The sequence below is a fragment of the Pagrus major genome, chromosome 4 (assembly GCF_040436345.1).
Source record: "Pagrus major chromosome 4, Pma_NU_1.0".
NCBI lineage: Eukaryota > Metazoa > Chordata > Actinopteri > Spariformes > Sparidae > Pagrus > Pagrus major.
In genome coordinates this window covers 28,988,519-29,008,209 of record NC_133218.1, presented here as the reverse complement: position 1 = coordinate 29,008,209, position 19,691 = coordinate 28,988,519, and the positions used below count along the sequence as shown (strand labels likewise).

Here is a 19,691-nt window from a genome sequence, read left to right as displayed (position 1 = left end):
CGGTTCTGATTCCGCCCTCAGCAAGAGCTCGATGTGAAGAGAATTTATTAAAGCAACTACAAGGAACCTTAACTTTGTGCTGATTCTGGTGGCCCCTGTGGGCGATCATTTCAACTCCTGCAGTTCTCTCCAGCTGTTGAATGACAGGTTGATTTGTGTTTTTCGGCCGTGATCTGTCATGTCCCTCTTAGGTTTTTTTCTTTTTCTCTTTACTGATCCTGCCGCAGCACCTTACATAACCACAAAACATAACTTTAAATAAAAATCTCCTCCTGCTTTTAAACTGCCAAACTTTGCCTGCTTTTATGATACGTGTGCTGCCTGATTTCATGCAGAATCCAACCCAGTGACAGGAACTAAGAATATTGAAATAACCAGTTTTCTCACTGATTGTCTTCATTGCCTATGAAGGTCATGTAGAGGCATCGGTTTTAAACTGACCTTGTATTATAACCAGTAAAAAAACTCCTCTTATTACTGTAACACATGCAGAAACAGAAAATTGGACATTGTGGTTAAGAAGCAGGCAGGCAGCCCTACTATTTGGTGGGATTTACTGACCATCCAGCAGCTAGTTCAACCTCACTGACTGCTCACAGCTCTCCAGGAGACCTGATCTGAGGAGCACATTTACACGCCTCTCAGCTCTAACTAAAACCAGCTAACGAGATAATGAGTAAGACAGTAAGACAACTCTAATAACTTCATTACTATCCCCACACGTGTCCGAATACTTCAAATATCACAGTGTAAATTCCTTAAATGTATTTGTTGGCTCAGATCAGTGTCTGAGACAGTTGGTGTGGGTTAAGACTGAATCCATAAAGCACTCATTGCACCTGACTCATCTGCTTTACCCAAGCCTCTCTCCCTGTTGTCAGAAGAATATGTGGTAAATCTTCTGGATTAGCACGCAGCATGCAGCAGGAAGAAAGATTTAGTGACAAACATGACGGGAGGAAGACAGATGGACCGAGCCAGAGACTGATAAAGTGAGAGATCAAAAGAATGACAGAGACAAAAGGTGACCCAGAAGAGGAGAAAGAGAGCTGGGAAGTACCTCAAAGTGGAAAACATCTTTAACTAACAGAGAAAAAGGTTGTTTATGTTAAAATGTTCTGGAACTCACTCAGATTCGATGACGCAGCGCTTTGCTTCCTCTGATATCAAAGAAAACAACGGCAGCTGTCAGGCGCTAAATTGCGGCTGCTAACAGTTTGTGACAGGAGTGGGAGGAAAAGAAGAGAGAGAGGAGGATGGAAAGCTGAAACAGGATTCCTGCACTTCAGGCTTTTGATATGTGACAGAGAGCTTAAGGTAGAGAGGAAGGTTGAGGAGAGAAAAAAGGATTTAGGATAGAGGGAGGAAGAGATAAGGAAAGAGTGACAGGTGAAGGAGGAGAAGGGAGAAGGGAGGAGGGAGGGAGAAGACGGGTGAATAAGATGATAAGACAGAGAGAGAGAGACAGAGAGCATGCAAGTCTTTAAAGAACTAAAAAGCTGAATGTTGTGACTCTTTGGGAGTCTTTTGTCGCGGCCGAGGTGCAGATGAGTTCAGATGCCTTATTATACATTATCAAATGTGTTTATAGTTTTAAGTCAGGCAGGTTTCCTTTGAAAGTCTCTCACTGCCCTGAAAGTATGAGGAAGCAGTAATGCCAACATGGCTGAAGTGACAAAGAAAACATCAGAAACAAAAGCACTATCGATAAAGGGGTTGTCAACTTTTAGCCCTGATGTAGTATTGTGACGTAGTATTGTGACTACAGTGCTCTTTGCATGTGCTGCTGATTACATTTTTATTTTTCTAGTTTGTAAAGTATCAGAAGTAATTTGATTTTGAAGAATAATCACAAAACCACAACCAGTGCTACAGTTTCGGCAGTGTCTTCTCTGTTATACTCACTTTCCTTTGTCTTTCCCTCAGGTGAAAGTGATGGTACGTGTGTGCCCGGTGTCTCAGTCGGACGCAGCTGAGTCCAGCTCCTTCCTTAAAGTGGATCCTAGGAAGAAACAAATCACCATCATGGACCCCTCAGCCAATCAGACACCAAGCACTCCCTCCCAGAAACGGGCAGCAGCCAATCAGGTCCCTCCAAAGATGTTCACCTTTGATGCTGCGTTCCCTCCTGATGCATCACAGGTACGAGACAATAGTGTGGCTGTGTCCGAAATCAGTCACTACCCACTAAATAACAGACTATATAGTGAGTTGCCTTTTTATAGTGCAGCCCGAATGTGTAGTGAGATTTATTATACCCTATTTATCTGACTCGAGATATGCCAAAATGCATAGTGAAAAGAAGTGTAACCGATGGTCACGAACCAACAATTATACTGTATACCATCATGCATTGCACTGGAGGAAAAAAATTGACCAGAGTGGTGTCCGAAAGTGTTTTTTCCTTTGACCAATGAGCCGAGTGATTTTGGACACAACCCAAGCATTTAGAAAAACAAAACACATGAGATTTTAATATAAAAATGGCACTGCAAGACAAAAGTTTTATTAAAACATAACAGATATACACAAAAGGCTGGACTTCGGCCACATTCATGTAGTAAGCGGATGAGTGGATCAGTCTCTAAGTTGTTATTCCAAGTCGAAAATAATTGAAATTCCTGACAGCTAAAATATCTCACTGGATGAAGAATTCTACAGAAGTGTCAACACACTGGTGACAAACTGTCTGCAAAGCCACCACTGATGGCACTCAGCTTACACGTAAATGAAGCCAAGTATTGAAGGAATAGTTTGACATTTTGGGAAATACACTAGAATTTGAATAGATTTAGATGAGAAGATCAGCCCCACTGTCATGTTTGTCCACTCAATACTCACAGCTAGGCTATATATTTTTAACTTCAAGTGCTACTGCTTGCTACATTGTTAAGATTGGCCAAGCTAACTGTCTCCTGGTACTTGCTTTATACTTAACACACAGACGTGAAAGTGGTAGGATCTTATCGTCTCTCCCAACAGCATGTAAACATGTTTCCCAGAATGTTAAACTATTACTTTAGCAACGATAGTCAATTGAAAACTGGGAAGGAGCAAAAAAGTGTTTGTATTTGGTTTCACTAGACAGCTTATTGCCAGCCTGCAAATGTGTAATAAACGAGGTATTTTACGCTCAGTTTTAGGCATTAGGGACACAAATGGCCTAAACCTAACCTGTAATCTGTGGTACTGCTTTTAATGTATTTCTAGATTGTCTGTCACTGAAATGCACCCTTTATTGCTAACACAAAGACAGTTGCTAGATGTAACATTCACCACATAGTCTACCTGTAACTACAGACTTTAAAATAGATAAAACTAATATCCTTTTAACACCGAAAGGTAAAAACACAGCACAAATGCTCAAATGGACCCAGTGTATCTATACGATCAGGTGTTATGCTTGCGTTGACCCTTCCTACATCTCTACTCATCCTGCTCTCTCTTTTGGCTTGTTGCTAGGCGGAGGTGTGTGCGGGAACGGTTGCGGAGGTGATCCAATCGGTGGTGAATGGAGCAGATGGCTGTGTCTTCTGCTTTGGACACTCCAAGCTTGGTAACAGTCACACACACATGCACACAGACTTCAAAATCCCAGCAAATGTGGCTTGTGCATCGTCTTCAATGTGCGATGTGTTTGTGTCTGAGCGTCAGTGTGTCAGTCTTTCACTTGGCCGTCTCTCCACTGGCGCTCATCTATCAGAGAGAGAAAGAAGAGGATTAGTGTCTGGCGATGCTGAAAGCATTCTCAGTCTGCTCCGTCTGTGTTTCTGTCTTCCTTTTCTCTCTCTCTAATCCTTCTGAAGCTGGTTTTAGAGAGGCTGTCTTAAAAAGGGTCAGGACCCCTTACTGCACACTGCAACATGCCTGAACCCACACGCATGCACTGGCACGATCAACAGCCACACACACACACATGCACACACACACACGCTCCTCAACCCTGGGTCAGCCCCTGTTGTGTTTATCCCTGTACATGCAAGCAGAATTATCCGTCTTGGCTTGTGATCTTCAAACATCCAGTTGGAGTTTGTGAGTCCCCTTGAACTGCTGGCAGAGGACAAAACCAGAGAATTTCAATGCTACAGTTCAGCAGGGAACATTTCTGTGTTAATGGCTCAGCTATTCACTGGAACAAACAGTAATTAAGTTTTATGTAAGAAACATGCAAACTACTGAGTTTGCTTGTGGTGCAGCAGGAATTTGTCCCTTGCCAAATCTGTAGTAAAAGTAAACTCTTTTATGAATGCATTATGTGTTTTTTGCTGTCATTACCCTAAGTTAAGTCAGTAGAGTAATTGCTGAGAATGGGAACAAGGCAACGTTGCCACAACTAAAGTCCAGTTGGGCAGGAAACATGAGCAGTCAGACAATCAGACAGGTTGTAAGAGAATTCAGCAGTCATGGTCCTGTCATTTCAGTTTCATTGTATTTGTGTTTTACGTGTTTTCTAGGTTTTTGTGGTGTCTTTCGCCCTGTTTTTAGTTTCTCTTTCCCTCCTGTTTTCTTGTGCTCCTCCCCAGTCTGACTTCCCTCCAAACTTGCACAGCATCTCTGCATAACCATCCCTGTTCCCAGTGTTTTTGCACTTGCTCCCACTTGTTTCTCCGCTTCACTCCGCCTGCACCGCATCACCTCGTTAGTTTAGTTTGTATTTAAGTCTTTAGTTCAGTCTTTGTCGAGTCATCTGTTGAGTTTGCCTGATCCTGTTGTGTTTGCCAGTTCCTGCCGTTGATCCTGAATGAAACGTTGTCCAATGATATTCCTGTCTGATGTCTCCGGCATTTGGGTCCACCGTCTCTGCTCCAAGTTTTACCTTCAAATAAGTGATTAAGATTCTGAATGACTGAACTGCATCATCTGTGGTTGACGTCTCGAGGGGGAACTTTGTTGAATGTCATTCACCATCTCTCTCCTATTATCTGTGTGCTGTATACAGTATATACTGTATAGGTTTTACTGGATTTTGGGTGACCACTACTCCAAAGTCACTTCACAGCCCAGCACTGGCAAACAGAATGGGCAGAAAGCAGAACTTGCCCAGTTATCCCTCAAAAAGGCCCATATAGGACAGTTCAAATGAGCAGATGCACATATAATCACCACAGCTCTCCCAAGACAGCTACCCAACATGGCTCTCACATCCGACAGCCTGTCTAGATCATTGTTGAATGCCTTGCCATGTTTACATGTTTTCATTCAGCTTTCTAATATTGACACATGAAAATTCCAACTGTTATGATTCATTATGGTGAATCATATTGTATAATGCGGCTGTGACTGGGACCGATATGCCCAACATGCCCCTTAAACAGACCTCTTACTGTCTTACTGATTGTGTCGGATGGTGGACGTAACTGAATGTTCTGGCTTTAATGCTGCGAGCGCTTTTATACCACTTTTATACGAGAAATTCATCAAAGAGAGTTTGCTCTTTCAATCAATTTTACTGTTATATTAATGCTGTGGAGCACTGCTGACCTTGCTGGCTTCAGTTTAAATGGCTGCAGCAGATGAGATCATTCTTTATGATATAGCTCACCTAAGGCCATGGATCTTAATGAGGCTGCATTATCACGGCATTACCTTTTCCCTAATTAAAATGGGGAGAGTAACGCAAGGTGCATTTATCTTCGTCCCTGTGGCCCTCGGCTGTAGACACATATGGGGACGCACACCAGTCTTCTCATGTACACACACACACACACACACATACACACACATACACACACATACACACACACACGCTAATACAAGGCAGGTTTACCTTGAAAAGGAAAAAAATACTGAAATAAACGGATGAATCCTTTGATTTTAAGTAATGCCTGATGGACATTGTTATCAGTTCAATGATCAGGATTATTAGCCTTGGATGGATCAATCTTATAGAAATGATGGGTGTGTTTGTGTGTGTGTGTGTGTGTGTGTGTGTGTGTGTGTTTGTGTGTGCTTGTGTGTGAGAGCTCATATGTGCACGTCTTTGAACTGATGATACAATGCTGCCTTGTTCTCTCACACTTTCCCACATCCTCTCTGACAGCATCAGCAGCTCTGCTTGATGCGACCAATTACCAGGAATATACATCAACTACACAGACATGGACACACACACACACACACACACATACACACACACAGCTTTATAGCCTCTAGCGTAGCATCACTGTGTTGCATTGTTAGTCAGTGGAGCAGTCAGCTAGCTGACCATGTCTTGACCGCCTGAGGTAGTCAGAAGGAGACATTGCTGAGCTACACATACACTCACATAGATGTGTAATTTAAGACTCTCTCATGGATTCACAGTCCTGAAGGGCAAGAGATAGGAGGGCTGTTAAAGTGCTCTGTGGTTATGGTAGTGATACTATATAGAGCCACTGTGACTGAAATCCATCTGATTTGTTAAATAAAAAGAAATTAATTGGCAAATCAGTTCAGTCACAGTACATGACTATAAAAAAGTTATTTTACAGCTGATTGCAAAATTTAATGCATTCTTTAACATCATTTTGTGGTGCAGAAAATTTTATATAATTGTCAGAGTTTGTCAAAAGGGACCCAAATGCAAAAAACACAGACAGGGAGGTTGAAAAACCAAAATAAAGCTGAAATCCAATGTCGATAAATTCAAACTCCAAAATCCAACAACAAAAAGAAAGGCAAAATAAAGTCCAAAAAAATTAAAGACTAATACAAATAACTGAAGACAAACCGGAAAGCCATGGGGAACAAATCAGTAATACTAAAGTAGTACACCTGTAATCACTCAGGAGTCACAAGCAGCAAATGCAAGTTACACAGATGAACCAACGAAGAGTGAGCGGACAACAGTGGCTTAAATACACAGTAATGATTAAATAATGGGACAGGTAAGCAGACAAAGACAAGAAGTGAAAAGTAACACAAGACACATGAGGATAATCTACAAAATATAACAGGAAATTACCAACCAAAACCAAAACTATGACAACAATATTCATAATTATGTTTTTAGTAGTGTATACAAGACACACCTACCACATGGTACACAATAGAGATGGTGAAGTATGGGCATCAAAACTGCTTTATTTGGTTTGGGGGAAAGATAGAAGGGGCCGTGTAGTGAAGTAAAGTGGGTGTGTTGCCTGCAAGACTGCTGCTGGACCCATCTCTGTGCGTATTTTCCACCATGTTGCACCACTATGTTTCTACAGTAGCCCAGAATGGACAAATGCCTCTAGAAAGAGGTTTTTAGTGGTTTTAGTGGCCACCATAAGGGAGGCTGAGAAGAGGGATGTTCTGTCGATGACAATCTGCAACCTCACCGCTCGATCCCACTGAATCCTACACACTGGACCTTTTAAAGCTTATTTTTCACCACAATATAAAGCACTGTAATAATGGTGTAAATCTTTCCTGACGCTAAATACAACTCGTTTTGTTTATCATGGTTACCGTTTCTCCAGTTTTCATAATACTTTTGAGACAAATGCATCATCGTTTTGACAGTAAGTCTGGATGCTCCAGGAAACACTGAGGGAGAACAATGTAAAATTACAGTGCAGGTGACAACCTCCCCTCCGTCCTATCTCTGAACAAATCTGAACACATTTCTCCACCCTGCATCACAGGAATCAGGCTTTTGATGTCTCCTGCTTCTGTGTAAATGTTCCTGTCGATGTGATTGTAAGGTCTGACATGTGGTGTGTGTTTGATCTCCAACTCCTGACAGCCGGTGCAGGTGTGTGTGTGTGTGTGTGTGTGTGTGTGTGTGTGTGTGTGTGTGTGTGTGTGTGTGTGTGCAGGGGGGTTGTGGCTCAAAGGGACAGATCTGGAGACTCAAACACACACGTCTACTCATGCAAAGCTCTTCTTTTTGATGATGTTCTATTTGATACACAGTATCTCTCCATCTTCTTCTGTTCAACCTTTTCTTATTTTGTCTTTCTGTCTGTCTCTTCCAGGTAAATCCTACACAATGATCGGCCGTGATGACTCCCTTCAGACTCTGGGTATAATCCCCTGTGCCATCTCCTGGTTGTTTAAACTCATCAACGAGAGGAAGGAGAAAACAGGAGCACGCTTCTCCGTCCGTGTCTCTGCAGTCGAGGTCAGTGTTACCGACCTCATTTTGAAACATTCCCTGCAGAGTTGAACAGGTGCCATTACCGATTTGAGAAAGGAGGCCGTTGAGTAGTAGTGGCGGTAGCTGTAGTACTAACAGTGTAGTATCAGTGTCACCAGGTGCCTGTGAGAGTCTGAAATTTGGATTTGTGAGGCCTTAATTGCCAGAAACATTTCATCTCATTTAATTTATCAATTTTTTTAGTTATTTTTGTCAAAATGAGTCAAACTCTTCTGAGTTAAAGTCCACATCTTTGATGTTACAAATCTTAAAACCTGCTGTTCGCAAAACCTAACCTAACTCACTGTAATAACAATTCCTACATGATATCTATCTCTGCACGGGACCACACACAGGATATACTACATATGTTTATACTTAGCTTCAATGCTTGAATATGAAAAAGATGATTTGTCCAAAAATCAGTCTTAAATCTAGTTAAATAATCATCTTACAGGTTTGGGGGAAAGAGGAGAACCTTAAGGACCTGCTGTCTGAAGTGGCTACCGGCAGCTTACAGGACGGTCAGTCACCTGGAGTCTACCTGTGTGAGGACCCCATCTGTGGCATGCAGGTACATACACACACACACATGCTCACACTTAAGGCATTATTTTATCAAATGTGGCTGCTGTAGATTAAATTCTGTGTGTATGAACTGCCTCAGGACTTGTGTCTATATGCTTTTTTCAGCCTCAGGCTGTTCTCTGTTTTCTCATCTATTGTGGGATGTGCATGCTTGCACATGCACTCACACACACTCACCAGGTGATATAATATAAGACTTTGTGTGCCATTAGAGTCCCTTTTCTTCAAAAATAAACAAGTCATCTTTTAAAACACCAGGTTCGTTTAATCATGTTAACTGCTTCTGATCGACTGAGTCCAAATTGAAGAACAGTGTCAAGTGCAAAAGACCTGACTTGGGTACCAGACAAATCTGCAAGCTTATGTTTAACTTGCTCTGGTTGATATGTCTGGCCATCTTCTGGCAGACAGAAGACTGTAAGATTTCAAAAGTCACACATAACACGTTTCACTGATTAGTTTCAGGTCTATCCAATTCCATCTGCAACGCGCCAGGCTCACAAAACTCAGATCAAACTGTCAAACTGATCAAATATGCATCAAGATTCCCCTCTGGGAAATTTTGTGACCAGGCTGTGATTTTTTTTTCCTGCTTGAAAACGCCAACTTGCATGTGTTGCCTAGTCACGCATTTCGTTGGCTGTAGGTCTATCTAGTTGTGTCCAGAGAAAGTAAACTAAAAGGTTTTCGGACTAATACACATTTTAAAAATTGGTCTGGCGATTCCTAGCTACAAAAGGCGTGAAGACACAAACAAAAATGGAAAAAAGAACTAGGATAAAAGTCTTTTATTCTTTTAAATTCAAGATTTTTTGCTTACAGTGACATTTGACAATCTGAAATAACTGATTGCTAAAAAGCCCACTCTCATCAATGTTATAATTACTATTATTATCAGCAGTCATTATAAAGCATGGCAGTCTGAATAGTGTGTGTAAGACGAAGAGTGCCAAAAACAACTGAGTGACAGAGGATGAGCAAGAGTGTGTGTATGTGTGTGTGTGTGTGTGTGTGTGTGTGTGTGTGTGTGTGTGTGTGTGTGTGTGTGTGTGTGTGTGTGTGTGTGTGGCTGCAGTTATATGTTTATAGGATTACAGGGTCTGATACAAGAACATCTGTGTAATCCTTAACTAATCTGACATAATCTCATCAGTAATGATATCCTGCAGTACCACACACTCTCTCTCTCCCTCTCTGTCCAACTCTCTCTCCCGCTCTCTATCTCTGCCTCCCATTCCTGCAGGTAAATTAGAAAATATTTTATTTGAATATGCCAATCACTCCTGCAGATTCAGAATCCTCATAGTACACAACGTTATCAGTGTTTGGACACTTCTTATTAGGTAAACCGAGGACCCTCAGCTAAGATTAAATGGCGCCTGCTGGGCTGTCTGTCCGTCCGCGTTTGGGAAATATTCACACAATTATTTATCGCATTTTCCAGCTCCAGAATCAGTCTGAACTGCGTGCTCCGACCCCAGAGAAAGCGGCCTGGTTTCTGGACGCGGCCATAGCAGCTCGCCACAGCAGCCAACGCCCCAACACCACTGAAGAAGAACATAGGAACTCGCACATGCTGTTTACATTACACATATACCAGTATCGCATGGAAAAGACAGGCAAAGGAGGGAGTAAGTAATAGACACTGTACACTACACTATCATTACTGTCGTTATTGGTGCCATTTTATATAATGGGATTATTAATAGTAATCCTACAACAGCAAATTAACTATTACAGCGACTTATACTGCAGCAGATACAACATTATTAGCTTTTATTACTTTAATATCACACATTGTGCACATTGCTATGTGTAGGTATGTGCAGATGGCAGGTGTTTATGTACATGCATGCATGTATATGGATATTATATATAATTACAAATAGTAGTTGTATTAGTATTTTTTATTTGTCTTCACTATAAAGTATACAAATATTGTAAGAATGCTCTAAGTATTTAACATCATATGTAATTAAATATACATTTATGGAAGATCTTGCATCCCTACAAAAGCTTGATTGCTGTGAGTCCTATGTCTGATAATCACAGTTGAATATAAGCAGACACAAACATGCTGTTTACTATTAAAATGTACATTCACTGCATGGAAGATAAAGCAAGGAGAGAGTGTTCTGAACAATGATAGACGGATCAATCTATTTACCTGTAGCCACTACGGATAAATAGGGCGCTCACTTATCAGAATTCGTGACAGACTCGTACGCACATATCACACGCTGTTTGATCCCTGTGTTCAGATTAATTCACACATGCACACACGTCCACATAGATAACTGGGTGACAACGCAAGGGTAGTGTGTTTCACAGCATGCCTTCAGCTATGTCTGGCTCACATAATTACATTATTTTAACAGGTTTAACCTTTAGAAGACTATGTTAACCCATTGCGTTGCTACAGAATTCAGAAAAATAACTAAATGTATCCTTCGCTAAAGACAGATGTCTAATATTGAGGGCTACATTCATTATTCTGGTCTATACTCCTGAAAATACCACCACAGAAGTTGTTTGTTTGTTGATGATTTAGTTCATTTAGTTTTTTGGTTGTTTTCCCCCCAAAAATAACTGACCTTTAGGCTGATCAGGCTTTTGTTGTGATAATTTAAACCTGAAGAATGATTATTACAGAAATCATGAACATTAATTTGTTTTTTAGACTATCCTCATCTTTCACTATCCGTTCCGCTATCCTCCTCCATTTTTAACACATTTTTTCACTTTTGTTAGTGTCAGGAGGGCGCAGTCGCCTCCACCTGCTGGACCTAGGCAGCTGTGATGTCAAAGTGCTTGGAGGAGTTGGAGGAGGAGGAGGAGGAGGAGGTGGTAAAAGCAGGGAGAGCTCTTCACCCAGCTCAGCCCCTCTTTGCCTTTCTCTGTCTGCCCTCGGCAATGTGATCCTGGCCCTGGTCAACGGGAGCAAGCACATCCCATACAAGTAAGGCGTCATGTGTGCAAAGGTTATGTATGTGTGAGGAGAGGAGAGGAGAGGAGGAGAGAGAGGAAACGTGAATAAAGTAAGAAGAAGAAGTTGAGATAGAAAAAGAAGAGGAAGTTAACAATTTGGAGAAAGATGAGGAATGAACAGGGAAGGAGGAGAGGAAAGCAGATGAGAGTTCTCTTAAGCTACTTCAGGTTTTGGAGACATAATGTCATAAACAACAACAGCTGCTGTTACATATTCATCACATCCATTTTGCTGGTTAACAGACTGGCAAGGAGAGCAAAGGAGAGAGGGATGCAGAGAGATGGAGAGATAACAGAGACAGAAACTGCAGAAACTAAAAGAAAATAAAGATACATTTAATGGAAAATCAACCATAATTGTTTTAGCAACATTTAGTTTGCAGTGTACAGTAAGAAATGTACTATAATTGTCCTCATTTTCCCTTTCCCCCTATTCAATTCCTCTTCTCTTCTTCCCTTCCTCCTTGCTCTTCCACTCTCCTTAAGGCTGTGTAGCTCTGTGCTTCTTGCTGGGTTAATTTAATCACCAGCTTTTGCATTTACATTGCAAAACAACCTGCTAACTAACACTGAAGCTGCGAGCAAAGCTGTGCTGTGTCTGGTTTGGCACTGGTGACTCAGAGCGCTGTTGGATTGTGTGGGATTTTGGACTGGTTTAACAATGTAAACTGTTACTGCCACTTCTCTAAAACCAAAGACTGAGAACACAGTCACAGAATCAGACTGAGGAGAGGCTATGGAGCACAGCTAAGCTAACGTGTCAGAGGAGAGTCATTGGAGGGCTGCAGTCAGCAGGATACAGAAGACTTGCTAATAGCTTTTAATTAAAAAATGGTTGTTGGTGTTTTAGAGCAGCAGGTAGCCATTACCTCAATTATCTTCTTCCTTTGAATATAAAAATAGGGGGCTGTGTTAGCACATGACTATGAAGGTAGCTAGCATTTCGACACAAGGTACAAGCTAAACAGCATCTTCAAAATTAGCAAAGGTAGATGCTGTACTGAAGCACAGCAGTGATGGACTGACAGACTGACTCTTCTGTTATATAAATATTCAAAGCGATGACAAAACCAAACATGATGAAATCCAGTTTTAGTCCAAGAATTTCATTAATGTCATCACAGTTAAGGCTGAGCCTGTCTCCGAGTGCTTCATTACTTTTGGGATAGGGTCCCATCCCGTTCCAGTGCTGTTGCTAGGTAACCAGTGATTTTATGCCGGTTGATTAGTAGAATATTGGACATTATCATGTGTTTGTAGCTTCCCAGTTCAAGGAAAAGGGGGCAGACAGTCGTCTGTCACCACAAAGTCAACCATTTGGCTCTTGCCAAGATAAGAATCCAATCATCTCAGCGTTGTGCCAGACAGACGACAGTCTTGCAAGATGCACTTTTCAGCCACAACATGCTCATATAGATCTGCCCATATTCACTATGCATCAACCTTTCTTATCGGGGACTTGTACAGCTTCTTGGCCAAAATCAGACCTTGCCATCTGGTTTGCTGAGTCTCTCTCCTGGCATAGTCTCTCTTCTCTCCCTCACCATCCCTACACTGGACCGTCTCTGTCATACAAGATGTCAATTGTGCTATACTCCAAAATCCTGTTTGACAGTTGCAATTCTTAATTTTAGCAAAAGAGAAATTCCAGCGCACTCCAGGAAAATGTAGAATTTCTTCATTTATTAGTTGAGTCACACATAAGTACAACAATAATGTGTTTTTTAAGGTGCGCTCTGTAATGTTGGTGTCTTGTAATAATAGCGATCTAGGATTTAGATGCTTCATTAATTATAGGCTAGTTTCAATCATAGAGAGCATCAAATTACATACAGTAGTTCACCCTGGTAGAAAAAATATTAAATCTAGCACAGAAAGCACTTGAATTAACATGCAAATGAATACTTCATGAGTCATGAATCTACCTACATTATTCTGAGGGAGATACAGAGAGAGATAGAGATGGACTGAGGGAGAGAGGAAAGGGTTTGTTGAAGCCCGAGGCAGCAAACAGAAAGAAGAAATGAGAGGAGAGAAGAGAAGAGGAGAGGAGTAGAGCATCGCTGAGAAAGAAGAGGTCAAGATAGGAGTATGTACATACTCGTGTGCGTGTGTATGTGCATGTAAATGTACATACGTGTGTGAGACATGCCTGCGGGCTGTGTTTTTAGAAAAGGGGGACAGCAGCGTGAGGTATCGGGCCACAGAGGAGCTTTACTCACTGTCAGCCTGCAGGCCTCAACACATACGCACACGCACACACACACACACACACACACACACACACACACACACACACACACACACACACACACACACACACACACACACACACACACACACACACACACACACACACACACACACACAGAGCTATGAATGATTGCAGTAGCCCACCCAGGAGAAAGTCTTTTCTTAAACACACAGCCTACTTTTACTCTCCCATCTGCTGGTATAATCTCTCTGGGACGTAGATCGTCTCCCAATATTAGACTGCATAATATCCAGAGTGCTTCTTTAAACACTTTCTAGCTTTAGTCTGGAATGGTAACCTTCATGTGTTTTAGCAGCATTAATCCATAAACAAAATCAATAATAGCCACCACCTTCTGAATCATTTAGCTGCATTCGTATGACTATTAGCTTTCTCTGCAACTTGTAGGAAATGTTCAGTGGCCTAGTGACGAGCTATAAATAATCCTCTGTCAGATATATGTGGGCGTGTGGCGGCAAATCGACCAGTTTTGTCACATGTTTGAGTGACTGTGTGCACGTCGTGCTCACATCTCGCTGTATGTGTGTATTACTAGGGACAGCAAGCTGACCATGTTGCTAAGGGAGTCGCTAGGCAACATGAACTGCCGGACCACCATGATTGCTCACATCTCCGCCTCACCCAGAGATTTCTCAGAAACCCTTTCTACCGTCCAGATTGCTTCCCGCGTCCTCCGCATGAAAAAGAAGAAAACTAAAGTGACAGTGGTGAGTTTGAATCAAACCTTGATGCTTCTTTAACACTGGGGGGTCGTTTCTCTTCATGACACAGAACTAAAACTTCGGGTACATAAAGTTAAAGGTAAGGACAGCTACAGTCACTGGTAAGATGAATATGTAAAACATTTACATCCTGCTCATAATCTTGACATTGAAGTACATGTTTCATTTGTGGGATTCTTTGTGTTACTAACAACAAGTTGAAATTACTTTAGTTGATATCCAAATGTCATGCCCTTTATCACCTCCTCTACCTCTCCATCATGTGTGCCTGCAGTGTTGCTGACTCCCTCTCTCACCTTTCACTTCTCATGCTCACTTATCTCAGAACTGTTCATCTGAAGAAAAAAGGGGGAGAAGGCGCCAGAGCTCTAAAAATAGACCTCCAGCTGGAGAAAACTGAAGTCACGAGATACCTTAAAGTGCAATTCTGTAATAGAAGTCGTAATAATTAAATTAAATTCTTATTTTTAATCTGTTATGTTACTTGGCTGGACTTCATGTTGGCCAGGATCTGTCTGTACGTCATCCTTTTCACTCTCTCCACTACCTTCCCTGTCTCTCTTCGGTGTGAGCTGCCAATTAAAGCCTAAAAAAAAATCTCAGTCTGCAAATCTAAAAAGGGAATATTCTCTCTCTCGCCGCCCTCCTCTACCTCGTTCTTTCCTGCCTCTCTCTCTCCTCAGCAATACACCTCGAGCTCCTCTGGAGGAGAGAGTTCCTGCGAGGAGGGTCGCATGCGTCGTCCGACCCACCTGCGGCCTTTCCATCACCGCGGTGACGCTGACTCAGACCTTCCATTGCTGCGACTGTCCAGTGACCCTGACGAGTACTCGAGCAGTGAGCAGTCATGTGACACGGTGATCTACGTGGGTCCGAATGGGGCTGCGGTGTCAGATAGAGAGCTGACGGACAATGAGGGGCCGCCAGAGTTTGTACCGATTATTCCCGCTCTGCTTCGAGGTAAAGCGCCAGAGCCGCAGCAAACACAAAGTCAGGCAGCTGGAGCTCAGAACAAGGTAATTTAAATATATTTACATTTAGAGTTTAGACAATCAACTGTAATCAGACAAACATTTGACGATTTACCTCTCTGTGATTTCTGCTCCAACAGGTGCAGTCTCAGCCAGAGGAGCAGCCCAGTGGCCCCTCTCAGCCCCTCCCTCAGCCCTCTCAGTCACTACTCGGCCAGCCGTTGGCGCCCGTCCCAGAGGAAGGAGCTGAGTGCCTGAAGTGCAACACCTTCGCCGAGCTGCAGGAGAGACTGGACTGCATCGATGGCAGCGAGGAGGTGATGAGAGTTTTCTGCCCGTCTTTTGTTGTTATTATTAAAAGAAAAATGTTCTGTTAGTGTGGTGGTATGTTTGACAGGCTTTTTGACAAGTTATTCAAATGGAAAAAATGGGTTTTGTTTGTATCTGCTTGAAACGTTTTGAATGTATTCCTGTCACAGCGTGTGTTCGTAGTGGCACTTTCCTGCCCCTTTCAATAAGCATATGCTTTCACTTGTGTTACAAAATGCATTGGAAAAAGCATCGCTTTGTTATTGTTGAAATAATTGTACAGGAACCCATTATTTTTCATGTCTCTAATGCAGGTTTTTATGTTGTTAGCAGCTCATGTGATCTTGTTTATTCCCATCCACCAACACTGAGGGCGGCATAAGTGGAGAGCTTTTTCTCTGTCAACAATTAAATCAAAGTGTCTCAGGTATTTTTATATGAACAACGAAGGCCTTTCTCTTTTTCATCCACCTCTCTTTCCATTTGTTTAGGTGGCAAAATTCCCCTTTGAAGAGGTTCCAGCGAGCAAACAGAGTGCCAAACAAGAGCCATGTCCTTCAGGCGCCCCAGCCTCAGCTCCTTCTGCTCCAGGGTCTGCTGCTGTGTTGGAGACAGACACCAAAACAGGTTTGATTGTTAAGATTTTCTAGTCCAGCGTCTTATAATAAGTGACCAAAAACTTAGACCAATGTGATAACTGTAGTTCTGTAATTCAGCACCAAGTCAGGTCCCATTTTGCAATTCGGGAAAACATTGTCCTGTCTGACATCTCCAGGGTCTGCGTGTGCTGTAGGAGGTGCAGCAGCAGCCTCCAGGAGAAGGACCAATGACCAGCAGCTGCAGGAGATCAAGGAGGTGGTGGAAGAGGCAGAGCTGGCCCAGACAATGATCCACAGCCTGACTCAGAGTTCTGGTTCCCCCATAGTAACTAGCACCAGGAGCGTTACAGGAAGCAGCAGCATCACCTCTAACCCACTGCAAAGGGCCAAGAGCTCCCACCTGAATGACAGGTGACGACCATCGTGAATTTTTAGTAATGGGATAGTACTTTTTCTTGCATTAGCTAGTGGGAAGTATTTGATTTTAACTGGCGAGATGTCTGTTGATTGTCTCTTTGAGCAGCCATGAGGCTCTGAATGCGGGCGCTGACGGGAAGGCACGGCCACTAGGATCACCACGCCTCGGCATCGCCAGCCTGACCAAAACCTCAGACTACAGGTACACATGCGTACACATGTGCAGTAACGTTAAGTCTGGTCGATTTATTTTCATGCAAACTACATTTGGAAAATAAATCTGTAAGCGGTGACAGAGGAGTTGCATGTGGGTGGATAAACAGTCTACAGTAAATATGTAAGAAGACGGCAGCATTTAGGACTGGCTCCATAACATTTGACCCTTGTATCCATGTTCAGGCCTCCGTCCTCTCCATCCCAGCGGTGTAAAGTGTATACCCAGAAGGGTGTGATGCCGGCAACACCCCCTCTGTCCTCACACACTCTGGCTCAAGACGGCCAGGCCACCGACGCTTTGACCTCAGATAGTATGTATCTTTAAATGTGTTTATGCTCTAGTATTGTGCTTCCTTTTCCTCTTATTGGTCTTATGTTTGTCCAAAACTATTGCCACTCTCATATCCTCATCAAATTATTATATATATCTAGAATATTTCTATTTATTCGATTGATTTTGAGTTTTTCATATTCTGTCATTAGTTTTCCTGTCGAAACACATGCTGCGGCCAGCCAATGGCACTGCATACGTTTTATTAATATATAAACAAACTGTTACTGGGCATCCTTACATGAATCTCTCCATTCTTCAACTCCCTCCTGATGTTATTGCTGTTTAATGCCAACATCTTTACGAGTTTGTGTAACTGTCTCCAGGTATAAAAATACAGTCACATACTGAGTCACCTGAACACTGCACAGTTAATTTGCATAATAAATGTGTCACTCAACTGGCATCATAATATGATGCCAATTTTCTTGTGTCATGCTCTTGGACAGTAATATTAATTTCAACGCCAAATCTGTGTTTGTGATTCTGCAGACAGTTTGGCTGCAGACAGTGGCCGGTCCTCCACAGACTCCGTGTTATCCAGGACTTCTCCGGTGGGCATGAGCCCACAAGTTCGAGAGCCAACTCCATCTCTGTCTGCCAGCCTGGGCTCAGCTGAGACGCTCTGTGACGACGATGTCCCGCCCATACCCTTGGACACACACAGGGAGGGTGAGTTGCAGTAAAACACTGTTATTGTTACACAAGGAAAGTGGGTGAGATGCGAAATAAATCATATGAGTCATCATATGCAGACCCTCAGAATTATGACACAAATATTTGTCACACTGCTCAAAAACAGGAAATATACAAATTTGGTTCTCATACTCTCCTCCCTTGCAGCCTCAGGACTGTCAGTGTCTGTAGGAACAGTTGGACCTCTCTCACTTGGGGAGGATGAACTGGTGTACACTGTGGCTTCTGGAGGGGTGGAGAACCTTGATATCACAGCTCTCATGGAGACTCAGGGCCTTACCTGTCATCCAACGAGCATCATCAGCTTCAACAGCGACCATTGCTGTGTCACTGCCCTCGCCTCGGGCACTCAGGCCGTCAGCATCATCAGCGGTATTGCTGAGGATGGAGCTGTGGAGGATTATCACATGCATGCAGGTCTTGCAACAACCTCAGGGGTCACAGAGGTTGTTGCCATGGCAGAGGTAGGTGTGACTGGCTTGCTTTACATTTACAGTGACTAAGATCATTTGGCATGTGGATGCTTGAAACAAAATACAGAACGATAGCGACCATGGCAAAGGCCATAGACCATGTTTGTGGAGCCAACATGGCTACCAATGAACACTGATGAGAAAGTCTGTCTCGTCATGTCAATTTATACCTTTTTTCATGTCAAAATTCACATATAAAGCAGATTTTTTTTCACAGAATCTGGAGTAAATCAATGTTTTTTGGGTTTCAAGATGTCATACCCAATTGAATTGTGTCCTGTCGTAGGTGGCCATGGCCAAGCTGCGGATAGAAGGTGAAGCCTTAGCCACAGCGATGTCTAACAATGGTTCACCCATCTCCTCCTGGATGAGTGACCTGAGTGTGGGCAGTGAAGCAGACCAGTCTCTCCACAGCTTCAGTCAGTCTCAGAGCCAGCAAGGGGAGGCCCTGGCTGAACCTGAGCCCTTTGGGGCAGAGGGGCTGGGTGGTTATGAAAGCTGCAGCAGCCCTAGACGAGGGAGTCTGGAAGGAGAGGTGGTGCTGTCAGAGAACGGGAGCGATAAGGGAACTCCGACCAAAGACAGGCTGAGGAAACTGCCTCCCTCCATGGCTAAAACTAACATCCAGATTCTGGCAGGACCTGGTAGCTTCTCCCCCTTCAAGACCACCATCAGTGTGCACCCATGTGTGGCTGTCAAACCCATGGTTTTACAGGAGCCGACCATCCTCTCTTCACCTACCAAGACCGGCTTAATGAAAGACCCAGGCAGATTTAATGCACCACTTTTAGCTTCTATTTCCAGTGAGATGAGTTTTGAAGACCCCTGGTTGAAGCGCGGCATGGAGGAGGGGAGATCCAGGGAGCTTGTGTGTGAAATGAAGCCAGGGAGGAGGGAGGTGGAGCATTCGAAGAGCCAGGCTGGAGCTGGGACCGGAGACCACCGGAGCCTCTGCAGGGATGGTAAGCAGGGTTGGACTGGGGTAATAATTTGGACAGGGATTGT

General features: G+C 43.1%; 1 protein-coding gene across 1 annotated transcript in view; it reads left to right on the top strand.

Annotated features, from left to right (window-relative positions):
* kif26ba (kinesin family member 26Ba) overlaps positions 1–19,691 on the top strand; it is an 83,951-nt gene that overhangs the window by 57,755 nt on the left and 6,505 nt on the right. Inside the window, exons 6-21 of the mRNA XM_073463739.1 lie at positions 1,927–2,142; positions 3,463–3,556; positions 7,941–8,086; positions 8,559–8,675; positions 10,134–10,320; positions 11,441–11,648; positions 14,488–14,659; positions 15,358–15,690; positions 15,792–15,962; positions 16,446–16,581; positions 16,760–16,964; positions 17,077–17,172; positions 17,370–17,497; positions 18,010–18,189; positions 18,367–18,677; positions 18,973–19,657. Of these exons, the coding sequence (XP_073319840.1) occupies positions 1,927–2,142; positions 3,463–3,556; positions 7,941–8,086; positions 8,559–8,675; positions 10,134–10,320; positions 11,441–11,648; positions 14,488–14,659; positions 15,358–15,690; positions 15,792–15,962; positions 16,446–16,581; positions 16,760–16,964; positions 17,077–17,172; positions 17,370–17,497; positions 18,010–18,189; positions 18,367–18,677; positions 18,973–19,657 (3,385 nt within the window). The remainder of the gene's footprint in view (positions 1–1,926; positions 2,143–3,462; positions 3,557–7,940; positions 8,087–8,558; positions 8,676–10,133; positions 10,321–11,440; positions 11,649–14,487; positions 14,660–15,357; positions 15,691–15,791; positions 15,963–16,445; positions 16,582–16,759; positions 16,965–17,076; positions 17,173–17,369; positions 17,498–18,009; positions 18,190–18,366; positions 18,678–18,972; positions 19,658–19,691) is intronic.